The 26,673-nt window shown below is 42.2% G+C and overlaps 1 protein-coding gene across 1 annotated transcript in view; it reads right to left on the bottom strand.

The window, feature by feature from the left end:
* Positions 1-18,221: 18,221 nt before the first annotated feature.
* Positions 18,222-26,673, bottom strand: part of GAREM1 (GRB2 associated regulator of MAPK1 subtype 1) — a 99,040-nt gene continuing 90,588 nt past the window's right edge. The window contains exons 5-6 of the mRNA XM_058039170.1: positions 24,726-24,892; positions 18,222-21,323 (exon numbers count right to left, since the gene is read on the bottom strand). Of these exons, the coding sequence (XP_057895153.1) occupies positions 20,411-21,323; positions 24,726-24,892 (1,080 nt within the window). The 3' untranslated portion in view covers positions 18,222-20,410. The remainder of the gene's footprint in view (positions 21,324-24,725; positions 24,893-26,673) is intronic.

The raw sequence follows: 26,673 nt of genomic DNA on the forward strand, positions 1-26,673 counted from the left end.
CAATGAAGAGCATGACTTAAAACTGAATCTCCCTGTCAGTGAGTGTGAACAACTCGCTTCTGTACAGCCAAAAGAGAGGCTTTTCTATGTCCTTAACTGACCTAAAAATACTCAAGAGGAGTACTTCTTTCCAATTTTACAAAGCAGAAAAATTACTTGGGAAATGCAGAATGAGATTAAATATTACACTCTTTTGTTTATCACAAAAGTTATGCTACTAGCTCAAGTTCCTGAACAAATACATTTTTCTTCAAAAGCTCCAGCAGAAACGACTTAATGATCTTAGTTTTGGAGAGGTACATTTTACACATTTACAGATAATATGGGTACTTATCCCAGGTCAGATACTGTGTTGGCTGGTCAGAGAGCTACACGTGGGCTTGCAGCCTGGGTGCTTACTTTATTTTCCTGGAGCAAATTTATTCACAGAAAGTTTTACTAAAAATCTTCACTGTAGAGGTCTCTCTGTAAAATCACTAAGATGTTAATGTGACAGTAAACACCATCAGCGTTAAATCTGCACCAATACATTTATCTTTCCTGTCCTCACACTGTAGTGATTCAGGCTGATTTGGAACAAGGATTTATTCTGCCCACATGCCTGCTCAGGCACATTCCACTCTCTACACACCAGGACTAGTGTGAAAACCCTGTAACTGTGTTCCCACAATGTGCAGTACAAAGATTTGGGCTGTGGACATTGACTCCTTGGGTTGCCAGCTCTGTTCCTGTTCCACATTCAAGAGCATCTCTAGCAAAGACCCAGACCTAAGTGAATGTTTTCTTCTCTGCTTCTCCTTTTCTGGGCTCCAGATTTGCTGTACAGCCAGACCCAGCAGAGTATGTGCACAATGCATCCAGAACTGTGGGCATGACTCACTCCCCACTGCTGAGCCTATCAAGAGTCACAGCATGGGCTTAAAAATAAACTAACTCCAACATTCAATTCAGTGGCTCAGGTGTGGAATGACAAAGAAAGAAAACAACCAAAACGTGGGTCGTCATTCTAGCTACTTCTTGGTCTTTCTTCAAGAATCTCAGCACTTTTAATCCTGCTACCTACTATCTGTGCTGAAGAGCATAGGAAGCCTCCTGTTCCTGATTCAGGCAAACCAGCTCACTGCTATTTGCATCACACAGAGTAGCTCTGCTCAGTTTAGCTTTTGCACAAGTAGCAAATTACTGAGTCATAATGTCTCAGTCTGGCTGGCACAGCATTGTCTAAATGCAAAAAGGGACTGATCCACCAGCCCGTGGGATTCACATTTCCTACATCCTCCTGGTTCAGCTGAACGCCAGGTGTCTCGTGCCACCCACGCCAGGCAGATGCAGTCCCTGGGTGCAGGGCAGGAGTCATGACTTGTCATTTTCTTTAGGTGCAATTCAGAACAGAGAAATGGCTTTTTCCCTTTTCATGCTCCCCACAGGTCTCTTAATCCACTGCTATTAGAGCTCAGGGGCTTTTCCTAAGACACAGATGCCATCAGCTGAACTACCTTTGACTGATAAATATGATTTGGATTCTCCTCTCTTCTTGGAGTGCATTTTCAAGCTATCTTTGGGGCTAGTAGTACAGACAGTTATGTCTAAAAAGGAGATGATAACCAATAACTAAACTGCCTATTCTGAAACAGACAGTGCTTTTCTAAAGTTATTACCTAGAGACTTTTGTAATATTGATGCAGTAATGGCAAAACACCCGTATTTTGCTCTGTGTTATGAAATTATGAAGAAATACATGGTGATGTCTTTTTCCCACTTCTTTCAATTACATATATTCTGATTTATTGCAAAAGAAAACTCCAAAGTTGAGATTTAAGGATTTGTATCATGCAAGAGGATTATTAAATTTTGCAGCAGACAGATTCTCTGTGATTGCTCTCCTTGTCTTCTCCCTCTTCTAAGCATCAACAGAAATAACTAGGAAAAAGCAATGACCACAACAACTCAGAGTGATTACTACTTACACCAAGTACACTCTAACTGGTATCATAAAGGCTGCAGACAAGTTAACATTGGAGTTCTTTTGCTCATAAATTCCTAAACTTCTACTGGAGATGAAAAGTTCCATGCTTGATCTGTGCCTTTGACTTCACCTGCTGTGGAAACAAAATAGCATCAAAGAAGTTTAACTGGAATGTCAAGAACTTAAAAGAGCAAAACCAAGCCTTGTTGTTTCCCAAGGTTGCAATGCTTAATCCTACAATACATAAACATGGTCACTCTTCCAATGCAATACTCATGGGAAAAAAGACCTGTGTGCTCTTTATGAGATTTGAATCTTATCTCTAAACCATTTGATGGAATACTTTGATTAACTTCTTAATGATAGCCTTTCTATTTCACAGTTAGTAATATGTAACTAGAACCAGCCACCTTCTTCTGCTAGGGCTCTGTGTATGTGCACTTGCCCTTGATTTTTTATTTTAACTCCATCTGGATCTACAAAGTCTACGATACAAAAAAGCCAGATCCAAACTTCCCAGAGGCACATCTCCCTCTTCATCTCTACTTTCCACCCTGTCCCCCCTTACTGCTCATCATATTGTGAACACTTGGCTTTGCAGGCAGCTTTCACTCATGTAAATGATATTTGCTTGTTCAAAACAGAACATTATAAATTACATAAAAGTATCATTGCAACTCCAGTTTTGCTTGTTAAGAAAGCTATTAGTTTATTGAGTTTGGTAGCTATTAAGTTGTTTAATAAAATTTGTTTATTAACTGTGGAAGGAGTCTCTATTGCTCCTTAGAAGAGTCAGGTTTCATTCTGGCAGCTACTGTCATGCTTTCATCACCGGAAAAGATTTGCCAGTGTAAGCAGGAGGTAAGGAGAGAAAAAGAAAATTAAAGGGTTGCCTTGACCAAAAGAAAAATATCCATACTTATGCCTTAACAGGTGCAATTGGGAAGAATGGAAAAAGAAAAGCTGCTGGGATAACATAGTATGAATTTTCTTAAGGGGAAGAAAGCTCTAAAGAAAAGAAAGAAACTTAAATTGAGATAGTGAATACCTGCTATGGGCTACTGCATGATAGTCTGTCTACAGGCCATGCCTCCCAAGCAGACTCCTCCTACTCAGCAGACTCCTCCTACTCAGCAGCCCCCCCAGCTTTAGCTCTGCTTTTCACAGGTTCCAGCTCACAGCAGGATCAATTGCCACTAGGTGTGTCCTTTTAAAGCTATTTCCATCAGCTTACAGCAATGCCCATGTCTCTCAGAGGTGAGACCTCCAGCTGCCCAAATCCCAGGGCTGCTAAGCCTCTTTAGGCAGCTCTCTCCCTTGGGAAGATCTAGGAAGCTGACAGGCAGGGAGGTGCAGAGCTGGCATAAGCAGCACACAAACCAGACTTACCCACTGGCAGCTGGAAGACTGAGGGAAAACCTGAAAACCCTTTCCATGGACAAAGCCAGTGGTAGTACCTTGTTGTGCCAGCTCCGTTCAGTCCCTTTGGAGGGCTCATCCCTGCATAAGCTGCAGCTGGGAGCAATAAATAAAAGTGGTTCTTACCTTGCAGGATTTGCTGGAGGAACTGGTGGAAGCCGAATCTGAGTTTCACAGAGACACTGAAGGCTGGATTTTGTCCTGCTCCCTTGGGAGGGCAGTCACCATCCCACATCCAGGACCCCTGCCAGGAAGCCACTCCGGCCCTTCCCAGCACCCTGACCCACACTGGCTTCCCTGGCCAGGTCCCCACAAGGTCACATGGTAGAACTGACTGCAAATCAATTTGATTAACATCAAACCTCCACTGGCTACAGCCTGTCCATGGAAGATCTGAAGAGCTCTGTCAGCAACCGCCTTACTCCCAGGAGTTTATCCTGAGCTTTGGAAGAAATTTGAGTTTCTGAGAAATACAGATAGCCACAGATGCATTCATTTTGAGTGCAGTCCCAGCAGCCTCTAAGACATTTTTGAAGTGAAATGTGGGGGAAGGGGAAAAAGAGGTTTATTTACCTTTTTTTCCCCCTGGGAGTTCAAATGACAAAGCCACTCCGCCCTTTGTGCTAAGAAAGTAATAAAAATGTTTTTCTTTTCTTTACTCCATAATAATACCTGGGTGCCTAGATCCAGTTGTGCTACTCATTTTCCTAAAAGCAAGCCATCTGGGCTTGCACTTGCCTTGATTTATGCCCATACTGCACAAACCACTTTGCAGGTGTGTCAGATTGCTCTCAGATTGGCTGTGGTCAGGCTCACTTGTGCATTTGCTTTCTCACTTATTTCCCACAGCACCTCAATGATCTGGAGGACTAGGATAGGCTGGGTTAAAATTATTTTCTTCTTTTCCATTCCACAAATATTCTTCAACTGTAAAACACTTCCCTACTTCTTATTAGGTGTCATCAAAACCATTTTGAGGCTTTGTAACCCAAGCCCTCATGGGCTGGGGTGCAGGAGCTCAGGTGCAATGGGTGCTGGCTGATGCTCATGGGTGCACAGTGTGCAGCCCCCTGCATCACAAGAGGGTTTTAAAGCTCAGAAGATGGAAAGTTTGATATCTTTGATATGCAAGGCTGAGCATCAGTTTTTTAATCAGCAGTTAGAGCTGCTGTCAACTGCCTTGCTGGCAGCCCCCTGCTGATGGTGGAAGTGGTTTAGGCAATGTTTCACAAGACATAGATCACCTCTTAAAGGGGAAAGCAGAGCACTTTGCCATCTTCCAGCCTTTTGCACACTGATTTTAGAGCAATGGGAAAACCAAAAGAGCCTAATAAGCAGTAGAGAAATCCTGACCTTTGCCACCATTTTATTCAGCGTCCATGCAAATGATTAAACTGTGCTGAATAACTGGTGCAGTATCTGGGAGTACATGACTCCCCTTAGTTTATTAAACAGAAGTGCAGGAAACCCTCCTTCCCCACCACTTTGTCTTTTGTCACAAGAGGTGCTGAAAGTATTGAAATTTCAGTATTTTACTGGTGAAGTAAAATATTTCTTGGACATCTCTCTCAAAGGTCACTGTGTAAGACATAGTAGAGCACTCCCAAGGGTCTGGATCATCTCAGATGGAGCCACACATTAGCAGGATTACCCTTGCCAAAGATCTTTTCCCATCTGTAGAAGGGCTTATTTGTCAATAAACCTCAGACTTCAGTGATATCTAAGAGCACAGCAACTCCATAAAATACGCAAAAAACATTTATGGAAGGGAAATGTGTGTTTCAGCAGTCAGTCTCCTGACTCCTCTCCATGGATGTGCAAAAGAAAGGGCAGGAGGAGCATTGTGGTCACCTCCTTCAGGTTCAAGGACTGCAGGATGCAGGTCCAGGCCTCTGAACTGGATGCTAGTGATAGTCACTAAATATTTACTTATGATGTTGGGCTAATTGTCCCAGTACACCAGAATCTTGATACTTCCAATCTCTGGTAGGAATGAACTTGAATGAGATGAATATTCTAGCACTTGCAAAGTAGTTTTACAATTAATTACCCAAATACTTCTGGGAAATGGGAAATCAGTTTCCTCATTATTGGAAAGAGTTAAATCAATACTATTAGGAGGCTTAAGGAACTGCACAGAGTAAATTCCTGCCAAATCAGATTGAGAAAAGGCAACCCACCAGTACCTGTTTGCTGGTCTGACATTTCCCAGTGGTGTTGTTTAGCCCAGCAGCCACAACCAGGGAAATGCCTCTTGTGGGGAGCAAACCCAGGACCTGTGTCAATGCTGCTCTGCCATGGCCACAATCATTGACAAGACACTCCTTTCCTCCTGGTCTCCAAAATCCCACAGTTGTTAGATGACATTCCTCAATAGCTGGATGAAGGTGGTGGCACTAGGAGTACCAGGAGTCCCTGATGATGGGTCAGGTGATGCTAACTCTGACCTTGCTAAATCCAAGGAAGTGTGGGACTGTGGTGTCAAAAGATGCAGCTTTCCAGGCAACTGGATGACATTTACTGAAGCTTTTATATGCTACCACCTGATTTTCAAAGTAAGTACTTTTTATTCAGTGTTTTCTGAGCTCCTTCACTGTGAAAAGAGGAAGATGCCTTTGACAGTGTTCCAGGTATGTTGAGGAGTGTCAAAGCTTTTCCTGTTTTCAAGTAATGAAGATCAAAACTTACAAAGTTTAAAACACTCACTTAAACCTTGTAAATACCTTGAAACATCTTTACTACATATTTATTCCTCCTTTTATTTCATTCATTATTCAAAAGCAGAGCTTCCATATAAATGTAATGAATATCCCGTCTGCTTCAGCTTAACGGGAGAAAATTGTGAGCAAATCAAATCAACATTTTTCATGATTCCATGTAAAGGAGCCTGCCGTGCTTCACCAGGATCTCCAAAAGCACAGGTCCAGGCAATGGAAAGAAGACAAAGCATTAGAGAAACATGTGCTTAAGCCTTAAAGAAGTTCCCAAAGTTGAAAAGTACTGATTATAGAATTTTAATTTGCTTTTTTTCCTCCCCAGTATTTCCTCTCTAGAATGCTCCTGAGTCTTTGCAAGCTTGGAAATCTTGTGCCCCTGATTAGCTTCTAAACTGCTTAATTACTTGTAAGGTTGTACCAACAGTATTGGTTTGTATTGTGATTGCAATTTTCATTTCAGTCTCAAACTGGAAGGAAAAGAAGCAGAAGCTGGCATTTCTAATATCAAGACTGTTAAAAAGTATATATAAAATAACTAAGTCTGTTTTCTTAAGCAAAGTTTATATTACTACAGTATTATTGCATACCTAACACTCCTCTAGATAATAGTACAACACAGGTGGGTACTAAAGACATCCTCAGAAATTCTACTGTTTCAATAAATGAGACAGAAATGCTCAAAATGTACTTTCCTCTAATTAGAGTTCTTTCTTCAGAATCCTCCCAGAATAAATATTTAGAATTTTTAACTTAAGATCTTGTTCCATACTTCAAATAATCTTGCCTATGTTCTACCTAGCTTTGCATTTCATTAAGGGACCAGTTTCTGACTTTATTAAAGCTTTAGTAGACAGTCCTTTGGAAAGCAGCAGATCCATTAGCATGTCATTGAGTGCCATTAGACACCTGCTTTGAACTTCCATGGCTCCACGTGTGCCACTTTTGGGTACCCAGCCAGGCAATGCAGGTGCTGAGCAAGTGCTTTGGACAAGGGGTTATTGGCCAACAGATCCCACCTGTACTGACATGGTTAAAATGCCACAGCAGGGTCCTGGGGAGGAAGATTTTCAAATTGCACTCTTGAGGAGAGAAACTACATACCCAAAGGATTTGACAAGGATTATTGTTTCAGGATATTCTGTTTTTTAATGCAAGTTATCAAATATTTGATTGAAACTCTGCAGAGAAACAAAGAGCTTGATTTATGTAAGGAAGCTGACACCTCTGCCAGGAGCCGCTCTGGAGCAGGCTAGAGTCTGCAGCTAATGTAACTGAATTATGGGTACTGAAAACAAAGCACTTAGGAATGAAGTCACAACTGAACAGCTACCATGATAGCAAGTGGCAGAAGTAGAATAGTTCCATCAGCTTTGGAGATGAAGTGGAGCCCATTGGTGAAATCAGTGGGTGTCTCACCCGAACGAGCAGCGCAGGATTAGACGCGATTGTGCATCGTGCCAGCGCTAGATAGAAACATAGAACAGATGTCAAGTAAATGGGGAAGTGTGGGACAAAACAGAAATAATTGTAAAAATGTGCCCAAGGATAAAATAAATTGATCCTAAGACACTAACAAACATTCTTGTATAAGGCAAAATGAGTCTTTGTACTGGGTTGGCTTTTATTTTCTTGCTAATATTGCATAACAGAGCTACGCTGGCATGATGAGGAGGGGGGATAATAAAATAACTTATCAATGCACTATTAACTCTACACGCTCTTACCTAATAATAAGATATTGATGTCTCCTTTAATGCATGCCCCATTGTTGAGAACATTCTCATTACCCTGCAGTAGCATACAAAAAATGGCTTTTTTAATATACTCATGGCCATGAATGTTTGGTGCTAAAGGCTTGCTTAAATGGTCAAAGATACCCTATTTAAGAAACAACAAACACTTACATTGCACATTACCAACATTAAATGCAATCTCATTATCCATTAGCCAGTATTAGTGCAATTTATATCTTACTTTGGTTTGAGTTTTGCAGAATTTCTTGATCTTTGCCACATCATCAGTTGAGAATGTGGGTGCGATTTCTTTGCTCATCAGTTTGATATTATTAGGAAGCATTATTGTCCTGGGCATTTTCCTGCAGATGCAGAGAAATGTCATGAGATTAAGTATTAAATAAATACTGGACCATTGTTTTACACAATACAAAAAAGAATTCAAAGAAATCATTAGGTTTATCCATTTTTATTATGGCTCAGCAAGGGAAACCCACACTGCAAGAGGTTTCAATGAAGTTCTAACATCAGCCCCTGCAAAGAGGGCTCGTGGAAGAGCAGGGACACAGCAAGGGGCATCAAGTTGTTACTGGGGAGGTCCCAGGGCCAGGTAGTGGGAGGAAATTTGTCAAAGAGGAGATGGTATTAGGTGGAAAGGGTGGCTGTCAGCTCCAATGGTGGTGTAGCAGCCATCTCCAACAGGTACAGGCCAGGCCAGCCCCTGGCTCTGAAACAGTGGGAAATTTTTAACTGTTTGGTAAATGCCAGTCCCTGCCTCTCCTGCTGCCATGTCTGCCCATGCAGAGTTTTATGACTGCTTATTCCTCCTGCACACTGGCCAAAAGAAATTGATTTTTCTGTAAATACCTTCCACATTATATCTGTGATATTGTAAGCACACCATTTGCTCTTGAGACATAAGGTATTTGGATATTTCCTCACTGAGGAGGAAGAGGATGAATGGCAACTCTGGCAGCTGCAAAATGGTACATTGAGGAAAGGAGGATGCAATGGCTCACAGGTTGCCCATATTTCTGTTCCAGTACCTGTTCCAACCTGAGCTGCAGCCAACACCTTAAAGGTATATAAGGACACCAGGATCTGAAGAGACATCTGCCTGGACATGCCAGCTCTCCAGTGAGGGACAGCAGCTCCCACAGGACCAGACCAGGCAGTGGGCACCCAGCGAGATCAGTGCTACCAGCAGAGCAGGGGGAAATGCTGTATTAATTCTTGCCAGTAATACTTTCTGGGTAAGGAAACCCAACAACCAGTGCATATTGCCTTTTATACAGTTGAGAGACAAAACACAGACCAAGTTACAACAAAGCTTAAATCCAAAATAATTACATTTTGTCACAATTCCTTCCACACAGTCCAAGCTACCAAGGAAGCGAGCTGCCAGCACCCAAGGAGAGACATGATTTGCTCCATGGCTCCCTTCAATCCCACTGCAAAAAACTTCCAAACGTTTGAAACAGCAAGCAAGTAAATCTTTTAATGCTCTCCGAAAAGCAATCAGCTCACCGAACGCATCATTCAGCAGCCTCTAATATAAAATAATTAAACCATGAAAAGCTGCTGCAGTAATCTTACTTAAAAATCCTAAATTCCTTTACATTTTGAGGATCTGATGGCACTGATTCCCAGTCAGACACACACAGGCAGGGCAGAGACTGCGGGAGCTTCTCACAGCCTGAGCAACCTCTTCCACTCCTTGAGCAGAGGCAGCTTAACTTTATGAAGATTTGTTGTTGCAGTACAACTATCCAAGAGATACAGCTAAATCCAAATTCATTTCATTTCCAGCCAAATTATGTTTTGATGCAGGTCACTAGAAGCTAATCTTTCATCTCTGGTTTTCATACATGAAAATGACAAGGAAAAGAATTTCAGATTAAGCAGCATTTATCATACTAAATAGAATTAAATCAAATGGAAAATTGCATAAAGAAACTCAGTTAAAACAATTAAATTAAAAAGCCTTTAACCTGTTTGAATGTAATCTTTGATTTTCTCAGAAGAGGAGAGAACCTTATTATTAAGCAACTTAAAAGGGATCCTGGATTACCCTTTCCCCACTTCCTTGCTCTTGAACTGTCAGTCTGTCTTCATGAGCAGACTTTGCTTTCTATCTATCAGGCAAGTTCACTTGCTTGTTCTCACATGCCAGAAAAACTTGAGTTTTCAGTATTGCAGGAGCACTTAAGCTGTATAATAAGCAGCAGATGAATCTTTTATTTGTTAATTTTTTTGTTAGCTACATGCATATATAGACAGACACACAGGTGCATGCACACATCTGCGTTCAGTAATATATAACACAGCTTCAGCAAAAACCTGAGCTCACTGGAAGCTTGCCTGCATTTAGCAACTTTTTATTGCTGCTTTGACAGCTCCCGTCTGAAATAGCTTGTGGTAAGTACTAAAAATGAAGAAATAGCAAAGCTTTCTAGAAGACACCTATTTAAAATGATCTCACAAGTATTTCAGCTTAACTGAAGAAATTATAGTTCTCTTTTTTTCCCCAAAAAAACTCCAAGACTTACATTACATCAATTAAAAATACATTTATTATCTTGGCTTATGGCAAAAGGGAGAGCAATAAGCAGTTGCTGTTTTGGAGAACAGCTCTCTGGGAAGAATTTTTCTGATATAAAACACAGGCCTAAGAGACTCAGTAATGCCTTGGGACAAATTTTTGCTGATGAACATTACCTTAGTTTCTTGGCTGGAATCCCCTCTGGCTTCTAAAAATCCAATTTCATTTCAAGGCAAATTTTGTCTTAGATATAAATGCAGAAAATCATGCAGTAAGGTTGGTTTCACACAGAGCTTGAGAAATGCTGAGATTTGGGGTCTGAGGCAGCATTTTCTTTGTTCCTTGGAATTTGGGACTTTTCCTTTAGATCCCCATGAGTTGGTGCTAACTGCATCCTTTGCCAATTGGGAGAGTTATTTTACCAGTCAGAAACAAGCATCCCCTAATTCCAAGTGCTCCACACGTTACTGCATGAATGTCAAGCTCTGTGAGTACCAACAGAAAGTTGTAACACCTTAGAAAAGCATCCAAGGACAAAAATACCAGAGGCAGAGTCACATACTGTTTACAGACACAACATACTGTCACAGTTTTAGTGGTGGCACTGGGGTCTTTGCATGCATCTGTTCCCATAACCTAAATTTTTGCTTAGTGCTTCTGAACAAAATCCAACACAAGTCACAGGTAAAAATCTGCATTTTAGCATGAGACTTCAAAGCTCATTAGTGCAGACAGTGACTTTTAAGCACAAAATACCACTACTGTCTCTGAAAGCCCCTGAGATGTAAATCATTAGAGGTGGGGAAAGCAGTCACAAAAACCATTCTGGTGTTTCCTGTTCCCATTCCTTTGCCATGCCCTTTGCTTGGGGCTGCTGCAAGGGAGGTGATGCCAGGCTGCAACCTCAGGCTGAGGTGCTGCAGCTTGGCTTACATTTGTTCTTTTCCTATATGTCAGTCCTTTGTGTTTGGAGATGAAAGTTGCAGTGTGACAGAGAGGCCTCTCCTCCCTCCTTTAGAAACTGCTCCTCATCTCTGGTTTTCCACAGTTCAAACGCAAGGCTTTGAAAAAGATTTTGAAGCTGCATTTTGGATATGGAAATTCATGGCTTTGGGCAGGTTCATGATCAGACCTAAAATTTCAAGCTTAAGATTATGAATCTGCTGCCTAAATGTAATTAATTTTATTTGTGCTTTGCCTTTCTCTGTTTTTTTAAACAGCAGTGGGGTATCTTATAAGCATTACTTACCTGCTTTTATATGTGGATATCACTGTACCTGATTCATTCAGGATTTGCAGGCATGGTGGAAGCCAAACTCTCTGCAGTGGAAGCTCAGGGGGTAAAGATCTCAGAGGAGGAGGAGGGGTGCAGACAGCCACAGCAGACCAGGAAGAGGATGAAGTTTGCCTGGACATGGCAGTAGGGGTCCACATGGGAACAGATTTGGGCAGCCACCCACCCCTGCAGCCACACCACCACCCATGCCAGGAGGCACCCAGTCAGGCTCTGAAGACCAAAAGGCAGCAAAGGAGGGTGACAAAATGAAAGGATATGTTGGGTTGGCTTTGTAGGTGAAACTGGGAAACCTGGATTTGTACTGTTTATTGCTTTTTAAATTTGTATGCTTTTTATCCTTGGCCTGCCACGTTCCTTCTGGAGGCTCAGTTTCCAAGCCCTCATTTTCAGCATTGTACAAGGAGCTCAGATTGAATTGTATAAAATAAAAATGAACATTGTGGAATCTGTGAAATGACACTTCATTTTTCAGTAAACCAATGGTAGCAGAGAAGAATCAGAAGAAGAAACAATATTGGATTTATTTTTCTTTTTAATCAGGAAAGAAGAGTTATTGGAAGCCTCACTCAACAGGTAAGATAAAAAAATGTTAAATATCACTGCCTTTTATTAAAGGAATCAGAAGAGAAAAATGTTTCAGCAATCAACAGTAAGGCAAGAGTAGCTGCAGACCTACAAAGATGCAGAAGGAGCACTGTGCCCATCACTATTGCAGTTTCACTGGTTTGTTATGAAAGGAGAAATTTCAGAGCCATGAAAATCAAACACCTCTCCTGTTAAGACATGCTGAGAGTTTAATTGCTTAGCCTGGAGAAGGCTCCAGGGTGACCTTAGTGCTGCCTTTTGACATATAAAGGTGGATCCCAGGAAAGATGGAGAGAGGCCTTTTATCAGGGTCTGTAGCAAGAGGACAAAAAGCAGTGGTTTTAAACTGAAAGAGGGTAGATTAAGTTTGGACAGAGGGAAGAAATTTCTTATGATGGGGCATTGGAATAAGCTGCCTGGAGAAGCTGTGGATCCCTTTAAGTAGGTTGGATGGGGCTTGGAGCACCTTTGTCTAGTGGAAGGCAGGGGGTTGGATGAGATGATCTTTAATGGTCCCTTCCAACCCAAATGATTCTATCATTCAATGAAATACTAATCCAGTGCAATTTTCCAGTCTTTTTGAGGGTTAAAAACATCCATGTTTTTCAGAAGGAAACTGGAGGGCCAGTTACCAGGATGGCCAGAAAGGCTTCATTCATTAGGAGCAGAAGCTACTGTCTAGGACTAGCACTTAGGATAGTTTCCAGCTGTCATATGTTTCTCCCACTTGCAGACCTGCAGTTAAATAAATAAGATTAGCCAAGATATATGCAGTTCTTCAGGGCTCTGCCAGACATTCTGCCAGCTCTTACAGTGCTGACCTGCTAGAGTTTCCTCCTGCTTTCTGCTTTCACTAATCCACTGGAAACCCAGACCCGGAGACCTGCCTTGCTGACCCCCATGTTCGTTAACCGTAATTGTTGATTCTGTACAATGGAATGGCACCAGCACAATTAAAACAGTTCCTTCTCATGCCAAAGCTCTTGTGGGGTTGGCAGAGAGTCCTAATGAGGTCCCTGAACCCATCCATCACCCCCGGCAGCCCCTGCAGCAGGTTCCATTCCCAGTGGCTGTGTGCCAGTCTGACACTGTGTGGCACGTACAAGTACTACAGCAACCGCTGCCACACACAGCCAGGGGACACGTCCCTCCACTTCACGGCCAGCTCCTTAGCCTTGGCACCTTAGAAATGTTTTCTCCTTGTCCTAAAAAAAGTCTCTATTTTTTTCCCTTTTATTCTCTTTCCTCCTACCCCAGACTCCCAGTGAGGAGTGGTTTTCATTTATTCCAAGCGTGTTTGGCAAGAGATTCCTTTTGTCCCACCCAGGCGTCAAGGGCATTTTGAGGTCTCGTTGAGCAATAAATAAATATTTGAGTCTTATTTCTGTTGTCTCGCTGTGGTGGCCTGGTTATCCATCTTGAGCTTTCCACCTTTGCAATCTGATGGAGAGAATGGGGAGAAGACACCTACTTCTCAAAGCCACTCTTCATGTCAGCTCTTCATTATGCCAAGTAAGAATGAATGTAAAATGATTTATCCTGGGGGGAAAGGAGAAATGCTGGATCCAGGCAGCTAAATAAAAATATAAATCCTGCCAGCTTTCAACAAAAATTGATCTTCATTGAGTGAGACAATCACAGGAAAGAGAAAAGAATTCTATATACAGAGTACAATTAATAGTGAGTTTTTATGGAACTACCACAGCTGCTGTCCCATACAGGCTGTGGTCAACGGTCAGAAAGGGAAGCCCTAAAAATAATGCTGCCATAGAAGTGAGGCTGCTAGGGAAATGGTCCAGCAGCACTGAGGGCCTAAGCAAAATCACCAAGGGCAAACTGCCCAAGCAGGAGTGATTTTATGTTCATTCTGCAATGGCAAATCCCATCATGCACCCACGGCACAGAAAAAGGGGAGAACACGGGAGCTTCGCCCAGGTTTGCAGCTTTGAGTCACTCAGTGCACAGGAGAGAGTGGTTACATGTGACGTGTGCATCTGGTGACATGAAATGTGTTTGTACCTGGGCAGCAGAGCGTGGTGCAGTGCCCCAAGCTAATGACGACCTGAGCTAGCGCAGCCCTCTGCAACCAAGGACTTCAGGGATTAATCAGCGGCCACGCGAGGCAGCATGTCAGGCTCTGTCAGCACCCTGGGTCCCACAGCAGCTCAAGGACTGCTTCAAGGAGCCCCAGTGAGAGGGAGGACAGGGGATATACACACCTAGCAGACCCAGGGGAGATCTAGTTGATTGTATCACACCAAGAGAAGGAGCATTAAGCAATGTCCAAGAGCATTAAGTTTGTACTTTCCAAAGAGAAGAGAGCTGTGATTTCAGGTCCCAATACTGCCTCTATTCTTTATTCATGTTTATAGGTAACCATGGTGACTAATCAGGAGATTTGTGTCAGGCTTGGTGATTGCTGTGCATAATATATATACAAAAATAATATACCTGCCTTGTTTAGAACAGCACTTTCCTTATAGGGAGATGGACATATTTTGATTTGGATACAGCCCTTCACTCCCCCTTACATGCAGTGAATGCTATCCTGTATCCTGTAGATTTTTTTGCTCAGGCTGGACCCAATTGACTGGAGCAGTCAAAAAGTTAAATATTTTTCTTTCCCTTCTTAGGAGAGGGGAGCAGAGATGTGCCCTAGACAGACCTGCTCATGGTGAATGAGATTTGTTTTAACTTGTGAAAGCAATTCTGCTTCTCTCTGTCCCTCCCCTCACCCCTCTGCGATGCACATCCTGCTTCCAGACACATTTCATCCCTCCCAGCTGTGAGGGTTTGAGGCAAGTAAACCCCGTCTGTCTCAAATCCATCATACTGTGTCAGGTTCTGCCCTGCTTTATATCTCATAAACATATATTGATGATTCCTTCCATAAACCCTCCCACAACTGCTGCTGTGCTGTAGTAAACTTTCTCTTGGCCTGGTACCAGCCAATGAAGCTTCAGCCCAAAGGAATATGGCACAGTAGCAACTTAGCTGCACAACACCTTGATGGTTGTAGAGTTGACATTTCCCTCCATTGCCAATATCGAAGGAAGTGAGAACAGGCAATGTGCAACCTTACAGCACAACATTGTTTCATCTCTGATTTCCTCCCCAGCCAATAAATGCCTCAGAAACTTTCTGCAAAGCAGGAATATTTGCGCATGATCTTGCACTTGAAAGCATATCAAAATTATAATGGAATGCTTTCCTCCAAGACGAAGATAATAGGGCTTGGGAAAATAATGTTTTAGGTCACGTCTACTAGAGACTGGCAAGCTGTCTGGCAACAAATTCTTAGGGGAAACACAGCTCAATACTCTTGCTGAAGGGGATCAAGTGAAATTACAAGACAGGGAAAAGTAACACGTCTTGAGAGGTTAAATGCAAAAGCCTGATTACTCCTCTCAATTTTCCCAATCTTACTTTGTGAAATTCACTATTTGAGAAGTGCTTATTTCCAAATTATACTGAGATGAGCAAGAGGATAAGTCAGTGAAACTACTAAATGAAAACCAACCCTTTTATATAATACACACAACCCGACCAATTTAGTACAACAAAATCTGTAGGCATTTGAAGTATCATGAAAATAGTGTCTTTAATATACAGTTTATATACTTACAATACGCAGTTTAAATTTGTTCATATACATTACAGGGATATTTATTTGCACCTGGTTTAAATAACAATCTGCCTCCAGCCTTTTACACAAAAGCCCAAAACAGCACAGAATTCCACAAAACCCATGCTTCGTTTTATAATGGAAATGTACTACGCCAAAGTTTTGGGGCTTTCTCTTTTTTTTTTTTTTTCCCGAAGTGTTACTTTTTTGACATACCCGAAGTGAATCTAAAGAGCTAAGAACAAACATATTTTTCATACAATTCAGAAGATTGTCCAAGTCAAGAGAATCACTCTGCAGATTTTCACACTGAAAATTTGGTTATTACACACAAAAATTGTGAAGTCTGAACAACTCCCGGACCACCAGGAGTTTAAGACATAACAAAATGGAGAGTCATTTATTGCTAGGTCTCAACAAGGGGGCCTGCATTTCCCCACTGCCCTGTCATCCCTATAAATAAAAAGGGCGATCCCTCTCGGTTATTAGGATTTGATTTGTACCTTCTGGTTTGCACACAGGAATGCTGCAATTTCAGAGCATCAGAAAGAGGAGCCAGGAGAGCTGGGCGAAGCTGTAGTCCTCTCACAGGGCTGGTGTTTGGCTGTAAAGTACCACGGTGTGAGCCCCTGCCTGGCCCGCAGGCAGGACTCGGCTGGCCTGTGCTACAGGCTGGCAACCCACTGGGAAGCACACAAGAAGCTGGTGCCAGCACAATTTGTTTTGTGGGGGGACAACCAAGAAGTTGATTCAAGATGAAAACATAAGAGAAAACAATTGTTTATAGACAGGTTTGAAACACAGCGTGTTTTCAGGCAGCTTTGCTGTTTACGCTGTTTCTCTTGAAGCTGTTGTTAAGGAACAAAGTTCTTTTAAGTGGCAAGTAAACCTGTTCTATTAGAAAATACATAGCAAATTCTAACCCTTGCTTCTAGCTGAAAAGAACACTTAAAAATGTATTTCCCTTCTAATTTTGGATGGACCAAATGTTTTCGGTCTAAGTTTCTAGCTGTAGGCAATTTTTAAAATATGGCAAGAACAAGAATGCAAATATGCACTTTGAGTTGCTGTCAACCCAGCTTTGGTTAGCCAGGCAGGCAGCAAGACAAAGAATCATCATCCTAGGCACAATGAGCACTTGAAAGAGACTAGCATTTCCCCTCAAGTTTCCTCTCCATCCCTTCCCTGCCCAATTCAGTGTCCACCTCCAGGAAAGCCTCCATGCCAGAATCCAGCTTTCACTGCTGAAGACAGCATCAGTCCTTGTGCCAACACATGACAGTTGCATAGAAAGGATGTGGTTCCTGGTGCAGGACAGAGAGACAGCTCCATACAGAATGACATGATGTGTTTTTTGCTACCAAAACCCCCAGACAAACAAAAACCCCAAGGATAACACACAGCTCAGACACCGATAATCAAGTAAGCACCAGAGGCCATACATTTATTTAATCTGAAGAAAGAAATCCAGGGTTAGAACTGGCCTATTTTAGTGGACTGCCTCGAAAATGTAAGTGATTTTAGGCACACTCTGGCACAATGCTCAATTGTTAGAGCTCTCAGGCCCCAAAGACAATCAACACAACTCCCATCAACATGGCTGGACTCCATTACTTCCCAAAATCAGACTGGTTTTCCCCACTGCCAACCTCAGTGCTGTGCTTGGGAGCTGCCACAGCCTGGCTACCTATAGAAAGGTAGCCCTTTCCATAACCAAGGATCCAAAGGCTGAGCCACAACACTCCACACACCCAGTTTGCTCATCACTCTGCTGATTCCACCAGAGCAGACACTTCAGTTCAGCTTGGGTACCACAGCAGGCAGACTGACACTGGAGCCATATAATTCACAGAACACAAATGTCAGGAACACCTAAATCCCCAAAAATGGCTTGGAAAGGGAAGGCAATGAGTGGCTAAGGGCAAAAGAAAAAGTTAAATGCTAATACATTATGCATAAAAGTAAGCAAGAAGTGCCAAGCAGAATGAGACAACTGGAAGGCCATCAATAGCAAGTCTGCAGTTAGAGGTTTTAGCTGTACTTTGGCACACAGGATCAGCTTCTGCAATCAATGCACATTTCTAGGCCTTTCTGTGAGCCAGTTCTATTTTGGTTTATGCACATGGGATGTTAATGCAGCATGGTCATGAATGCAAATTCCACCAGTCTCTTTGCAAGAATAACCACCTCAAGCAGGTAAGCAGAGATAACAGAATAGGTATGAATCCACAGTGAAAGAAGACTACTTTCTCAGGGATGTTAATATTCCAGGGGGTGTTATTATGTTAATATTATCCAGATTGTAGCACTTTCTTTTTTTTTTTTTTTTTTGAGATATTTTGGGGTTTTTTACCTGGAATTAACAAGCTGAGCAAAACAAGGTACCTGACATTAAAGATTTGGCCCTTTCATATTTGAACAGTCATTTGACACAGTGAGGTTTAAAAGGCAGTTGGTTTTGACTTGCATGTGGTCTACCAACAAGTATACACATCTAAACAGTATCTGAATTTGCTCTAGTCTTATTTGAAGCTAAAATGTTTTAGAATGCTAATTAAAAAGCATTTGGAGAAAAATATTGATCTGTTGCTTAAAGTCAATACATTACAAAAAACAGGATTATAAACTCTTGGGGGATTTTCTATTGGGATATTTATTGGCTCTATAGTACCCACAACAACTGGGCTTTGCTTTCTAGGTGGGAACTGGTGGTTTGCATTACTGGAAGACAAATAATGCATCTTGGCTTCAGCATGGCAACATGACATGAAATGTGTCCCAACAACAGACAGCTCTATTTGCTAATAAATTCTCTTTAATGAGTCAATATGGTTGAGAAAACAGGCAACTCTAGCATTTTTGCCTCTGCTCTGTATTTTCTCTTGATGCTCCCAACTACATGCCCTACCAATGGAGATATTTTTTAACACATCAAAAAGGTAAGCAAGGCAGGTGATGGTGTTCTCTTGGCCAGGGCTCTGCTCAGCAGTAAGTGAAGGTAAAGTTGCTCTAGCATTCCTAACTCTGATCACCTGAGGATCCTGGGCATGTGCACTGAGGAGGAAGGGATACCACGGACTGTTTCCTGAGGACCTCCACAAACCCAGTATATAAAGGCAGGGGGATCCTGGGGTTATTTAGACACATTTCAGAGAGCTCTATCAACTACAAGAAATCCACAAAGGATGATCAAAAGTTAATGCTACTCCTAGCCTTTTGAGCAGTTAAATTTGAGATGTCTTAGGGGGCAGACTAATGCCCACTCACCATCTCTGTGCTCCCTTTTAACTGCTGCTTCCATGTGACATGTACTGCAGTGAGTTTTTGCAGCTGGGCAACTGAATTAGCACAGCCTTTGATGCTACACCCCTCCCACTCTGACACCCACATCGCCCTAGCCCACTGCAAACAAGACAGGTGAACTGAAAAGATCACAGGCATTTCCTGTGGCATGGCCCAAAAGCTCGCTCAGCCCATTCTCAGCAGCATGCCATGCATGCTCTGTTTCCGATCCCTCCCACCTTGCCAGCACTTCATTTCAAAGGCATGACACAGGAGCACTGTCACCTTCCCACACAGGTCTGACCACAGGAACGGGAGAGCAGACCAAGCACATTTTCAGACAATCAGAACAGCAGCAGAAGAAACACAAGGAGTTGTTACCTTTCACCACAGCAGGGCTCCTGCAAGGGCTGTGCTAGCAGGCTGCTGCAGCAGGCAGGATCTGCTGAGAAAAGAGCCTGTGCACTGAATTGCTTTTCCCATGAGAAAGCTGCACGACCAGAAGTCATGCTATTTACTCCAGTCATCCAACTACAAAAGCAACTTTTGAAATCTACAGGTCATAAACTTTTAATTGGCCAGGGCAGAGTGGCTCAGTAGAAAATCCCCCTTCTCCCTCCCCTCTGGGCAACGAGCTAAGCTTGACTCTTGGTTTAAAAACATTTAACTCTTTTTTGCTCAAAGTAACATGGAAAATGCATCCACGTTACAGATAGTCAGGAAGATACTGCTAATAAAAATAATGCTGCAAGAATAGTGTATTAGTGGCACTTCACAGCAATTCTTAACATTTTCAGATGTAGTGTCAAAACCAATGCTTTTGTATATCTGCAAGTCACAGCATGTTGCCAAATATTATGTGAACAGAAATAATCCCGTAAGAAATATTTTTTTTTGCAGTTAACACAAAACTGTAAACTGGATTGGTGTGTGTCTTTCAGCATCAAATCGTTCAGTAATAAATACGACTAAGTCTTAACAGACTATGGAGTCAAAGTTCCCTTAGTGTCCTGTTTTTAGCAGCTGTTGAATGTTCAGGGATGCACAAAGGCACACCTCTGCAGATTCTCTACCTTTTTTATTGACATAGAAAAAAAAAGTCCATTCACCACTGAAAAATGTTTATCTGCATAGTAAGAATTTTTCTACTACTATTTACAAGAAGGATTTTTAGTGCAAAAAACCAGGAAGTGATGTATTAGCTCAAATGTATCAAGTACAGTTTCACTAAAAACTAGCCAGCATCACATCTTGGGCCGCCAGCCATTAATGAACTGTAATATTTTCTTAACCTGCAATTTGCTTAGCTTGAAGTCTTCTGATAGGATTTCTTCTGTAAGCTGAACCAATAAATTGCCATCAATCTTCTCTGTGACAAAAAATGATATGACATCTTCTGACAGACCAATAAACCTCAACGATTTAGACACTTCCTCTATGGAGAGTCCAGAAAGGTCTGTGGGTGGCTGCCAGGGAGAGCCATCCCCACAAGACCTTGGCGCTAACTGGAGGTGGAGGGGAGATGAGAAGGGGTAAGACACAGAGAACGTATCCTGCATGCCCTTTTTAGCCAGATACTGATCTTCCAAGACGGCTGGAGAGCCAGCTTTTGATTCCTCCTCGGCACCATCTATTTTCAGTGGCAAGGGACACATGTCTGTAACTGTCTTATCTTCGCTTGGCTGCGGTGCCCGGGGAGGTAAGGCAGGACACGAATGGCTCTGCTTTGTGTTGGCGACTCCCAGAGTTTTCTCATCAGTGCAGTCTAGAGAGTAACTTGCTGACTTTGGACAGCTGGAGATGGTGTTTGTGAACTCTGTTGGAGTCAGTGGGGAGTACCCTGTTGGGAGCTCACATCCATCGAAGTCAAAAGTCAAAGGTGCTGGACAGTTTCTCTTTGGCGTACCTGGAGTCTTCTGTCTGGGGTAACTGTAGCTCCTGCTTGGATCAAGCAGGAAATCACTCCTATTCAGGCCTTCAGCAGTTCCTGAAAAATGGTTTGGCCAAGATAACCTCGAAGGCAGGGCTTCAGCTGAGGGGCTTCCCAAAGGCATTGTGCTGTCAGGCTCTTTGGATTCACTTTTCATCATGTTACATGGGTAGCAGGAAACAGGTGTGCTCTCAGTCAGGTTGGTGTTGTCGCTCTCTGTGACATTACTTAAAGAACAAAGCAGAAAGGATGTCATTAGTAAGAAAAAAATTGGCATTCCAATGAACTCATAAATCTAATAGAAGGTGACCACCACACGGAAAGAATCTTCTTTCCTCCAGCAGAACTTTTCACATTTGAATTAACATGCTTGAATTAATGTATTGACAGTTCCTTCACCCATTCTTACAAGCCTGACAAGATGCTGATATACCCAAAAGCCCCATGTCTTGTTTTTCAAGCTCATAAAAAAGTTGATGCCTCAATTCAGTTCTGTGTCATCTCACAAATACTCAGTTTTTCACTGTTGAATTTCTGAGGGACACCACCATGGATAACAAACAGTCTCACATACACCAGAAAGATGTTCTAATCCAGCACTTCTCTATATTTATACCACAGATGTGTCATGGTATGCAAAAGCTCATATGAGGGCAGGTCAGCACTGCCCTAGGCCATGTGAACCAGTGCAGAGCACAGAGACATGGAGTGAGTCAATGCTCATGGCCAAAGGAAGAGTTTTAGCTGGAAGGATAAGCAGACCTGGCTGGATGTGCTGAAGGATCAGGCTTTAAGCTTACCCAGAGTAACTTGTTGGTGTGTCTGGATCTTTCAAAAGCTTTGCTGTTAAACACTTGCTCTTCAAAGGCACCTAAAGAAAGTTACCCTTGATCCACTTCTAGGTGGTGAACTAAGCTCAGCCAGTCCAAGGGAGCTGATGGTTTATATCCAAGTGTCCCCAAGAGATGGAGATGACAACAAAAGCACACAATCTGTTATCAAAAGCAAATGTTTACTGATTTTATACCACCTTCTAAAAGAAAATCTGAAAGATTGTGCTGATCTTTGGAATTTTAGCCAACTAAACCAGAACACTGGAAAAACAATTAGCGGACTTATAAAATCCTTACTCAACACAACAGAGAGAAACCAACAGCTGAAAAAAACTGCTTTGATGACTTGTCTCTCTCTCCTGAAAACTAACTACTCAAGTAAAAACTCAGTAGTCACCCCATGACAGCTCAGTGAACACTGCTTGAGAATGGATCAAGCTATCAAAATGGATCAATGGAGCTATCAAAAAACCAGCACAGTTTTCAATGGATTGACACAAAATTACTTCCTTGTGTGCTTCCAGTGGATCAGAGAGGCCAATCTGGGCTTGCCCAGATCAAATACAAAGTGCAGATGTGTAAAAACAGTCCTAATCTACATCACTGGAAAATATCTGTCCCAACAAATACTGTTTCCCTCTTTCTAACCATCTCTCAGTCTCCATTCTGTGCCTTCCAAACTTTTCCTCTGTTTATGTCACTAATACAAGTCTGACAGGTAAAGCAGCTGGATGTTTTCAATATGAGACATGGAGTTTTGCCCCCTCAACAGGCATACACCATCAACTAGTTATTTCTGGCTGCTTAAAGGCCAACTGGTGTATTGCACACAGTGCAAATCATTTTTCACAAACCAAGCCATCAAGCTGAGACAATAGTCAGTGAGGTGTTGTAAACAACAAACAATGCAGAGCAATTAAATTGATTGATCTCGTTTCTGTTCTCTAATTCCATCCTAGAACTGGAACATTTATTGAGTTCAAAGATTAATGGAATTTCTGAAAACATTTTAACACTTTCAAAGTGCTTCCTTATTTGGCCTCCACTAAAATGAACTGCCTGGGACTCAGAGTGAAAGGATGCAAGACAAGCCTCAAATACAGCTGAAGTCAGGTATCAGGCATTTTTAGAGACAGATAAGGACAAATCATACTGACTTTGTTTCTGTTTAAAATGCTGTCTGCAACCCTTCATGATCCAGAAAACAAGTTTATTGATATAAATGGCAAAGCAATCTGGTTACTCTGCACAATAGCAATTTTCTAGTAGCTTCCTCTGCAACACTAGGTCAGCTCTACCAAAATGGAGACACCTGGTCTGGACCCAGCTGGAGATGAATTTCATGCAAATACTGTGAAAGTCAAGGCTTTCTTTTCATAGAATCACAGGATTATTTAGGTTGGAAAAGACCTCTAAGATCATCAATCCAACCCTTAATCCAGCACTGCCAAGTCCACACTAAACCATGTCCCCAGGTGACACATCTACACTTTTTTTGAACACTTCCAGTGACTCCAACACTTCCCTGAGCAGCCTGGTCTAATGCTTGACAGCCCTTTCCATGAAGAAATTTTTCCTAACATCCAATCTAAACCTCCCCTGGTGCAACTTGAGGCCTTTTTTCCTCATTTTATTGCTTGTTAGTTGGGAGAAAAGACTGACCCCCATCTCACTGTAACTTTCTGCATTCCTGAGAAACTTCACTTCTGTTTTCCTAGTTTTTTGAAAGGCAGATGTATTCTTTGCTACAAAGAGAGAAAGCAGCATTTGGTGGGCCCCTAAAGCTGGGAGGTCTTGTGCTCAGCCTCCTGTGGAGTAGACCTTGACAGAACTACCCAACAGGCTTTCATAAAATAAGCAAGCAGCCTTGATTTAGAGTGATCATTGCCAGATCCACAACACTAAGCTGCAAATGTGCAGTACGACTTAGTGAGGCAATTTCAGCCTAAGTTATTATTCCAACTGCATCCAGGCTGAAATTAATTCAGTGATTTTTTGGATGAATTTATAATATCCACACAGGTTGCATTGTGTCATTGAAGGGGTACCAAAATAATGGCAAGAAGACATCCAAGGCAAAAAGGAGGTGAGGCTTCAGAAGATGAATATACTTTCTAAAGCTGAAGGAAAGACACTGTACCACTAAGAAAAGCTGTGCAGCCACATAATTCAGAATTTACTGTCAACTTTCATCAAGCCTGGGTGGATTATCTGGACTGTGGGTTGGGTTTGTGCTGAAGTGTGTTTGATGTGGAAGCTGTATGGCCTCCCTCTGCTACAGCTCACTTAGCACTCAGTGGTGTCTGCTGGTCTTTCTGTCCTCCATCACATCCACCCTGTAGGTGTCCATGCAGTTAGCACAACACATTTCTGCATTACCCCACTCTTTTTGTGTCCCTGATTATCAGAGCTGGCTGCACTGCGTGCAGCACTGAAATCCCACCCAAAAACTAACTTTGAGGTGGTCTGGTTTGAAGATTCAAACCTTTCAAGAAACATGGAGAACTATACATCATCTCTTAACTAGACAGCCTATGTCACCTACGAGTGATATTACCTCTAGCAGTGCATGCAGGTGTTTAGTATAAACTCCTATGTCCTATCTAGTAAAATATAGTTTTGGCTGGAGCTTTCCTTCCTTTTCAATCTTTAATAACAACTTGACAGTTTAGCCTGTTTCACTGCAAGTCTGACACCGCACCGTGCCTTGGAAACAAGTGCCTTCGAAAAGAACACTGCTAAATTTAACTTTCTCAGAAAGTGCTAGCACGGTGCTCCCACAGCTCAACCACATACATGTTGTGCAGTCCTGAAGAGTAGTAGGACAGAGTGGGGCTGGGAGAGCGGGTCTGCTGTCGGGCAGGCTTGGCCGTGCGAGGAGGGATGGAAGGGCTGGTGGAGGACGGCTTTGAGCTCCGTGGCGGCACCGGGGGAGCGTTGAGGAGCCTGCATTCCTCTTTCACCTGCACAAAAGAAGAACATGTAAGCAAGCAAGAAAATCTGGGCAACAGCAGCCTCAACCAGATGAAGCACATCTGGTTCCGCCTTATTCTTTGAAAGGAAATAATTAAATAGGGAGGAGAAGGGAGAAATGAAAAAGTATACACGTTTGCAACAGTGTGTATCTGTCAAGGAAGTCCAAAAGAACGCTTTGCCACTGGTAGAACTACCAGCAATCTTTTTTAGGGCACATTTCAGCAGTTTGATAGCCACTCTTTCAAAAAGTAGCAACAATGAAACCATGTAAAAGAACCTTCCAGTAACACATAAAATCAGACAGACTGTTCCTGACATTATACATTCTGTAAGGAGCAATTCATTACACCTAAACTTCATTAGTGTTGCTTACTCAGATGTAACAAACCAAGCTTATGTAATGAAAATATCTCAATGTTTGATGTTTCCTGACTTACTTCACCAGTGACAGTCAGTCATCCAACTCTAAGATGATTCCCAGCCTCTCTCCCTCAGGAATAGTACATTCATCTCATATTTACCAGCTTCTGGGTTCAAACTAGGGACTTCAGCCCATCTGTAGCTGCCAAAGCAGTGCAGGCAAGGCTGTCCAAAATGTCCAAGTGGAAAGGTGTACACCCAGCTGACAGGTCTGCTCTGTGCAGCCAGAGAACCTCACAGCTTAAAATACACAGCTGTAGCACTATCACCTGAAACTTACTGTGGTGTGCCTGTGTAGGAGCAAAATGTCAGGATCCATCCCATATAAAAAATATGATGGAATTAAGGACTTAATCTCATCAGGACATATTTGGGAGAGCAACTTTATTTAGTAGGGCTAGAGGTGAGAAGGCTGCTGAGAATTCAGCTGCCAGGCAGGATTTTTAACGATTCACCACCTGCCCCTGGGCAGGAGGAGACCTCTATGTTCTCCTTGTCTGAAACAGTCTTAGATGCATCAGAAAAAGGAAATTATTTTTGTATTTGAAAGCTGAAGTTTATTTTTAAATTTTACAACAATGCAGAGCTAAAAGTTATCTTAGCAGTTCTGCAACACATAATTAGCAATTAAAGTGATTTAATTTTATTTAAAAACAAAATAAATGTGGAACCTTTTGCAATCCACTTCAGTTCTTTCAAAATGCAACAACACATTTAGTACTTCAGTGAAATGGAAAACTGGGGACTAGGACATTGTAGTACATTTTTTCCCTAATTCAAAACAAGTCAAAATTACAGGAAATGCCCGTCAGCATAAAACACTGAAATAAATCTTGTTCTAAGGGATCTTATTTGCTCTTTCAAGGAAAGGGGAAAAAATGAATCAATTTTATTCATGTTTGTTATTGAATTCAGGCATAAAATTCTTCAACTGAAGACTTTTTCTCCCCCCAAGTCAGAATAGGCAAAGTTAATAGTGAATGCTATTGAATATATATATCCATGGGATTGGAGAGACCATTCAGGGGAGCTCTTGGAGCACAGCAGATGGTCAAGGGCTTAAAGCTTTTCTTTCCTGGAAGACTGAGGAATTCAAAGGTGCTGGCATAACAAACTATGCCAAACTCCCTTGCTTGACCCAGATTGCAGATGAGAATGAAGCCATAAATAATACCTGTGTGCAGTCCCAATTGGTCCCTGTCACAAAATCACAATTACAGCTGCCACATACAGCCCCCAGGAAAGCCAGCAGAGGAATAAAAAGGAGAGATTTTGCAGATTATTAATAACTGACAAGAGCAAGGGGAAGCTTCAGGAAAGCCATGCTTACTAGGTCCAAGAGAATGGC

This window comes from Melospiza georgiana, chromosome 1, assembly GCF_028018845.1.
Source record: "Melospiza georgiana isolate bMelGeo1 chromosome 1, bMelGeo1.pri, whole genome shotgun sequence".
NCBI lineage: Eukaryota > Metazoa > Chordata > Aves > Passeriformes > Passerellidae > Melospiza > Melospiza georgiana.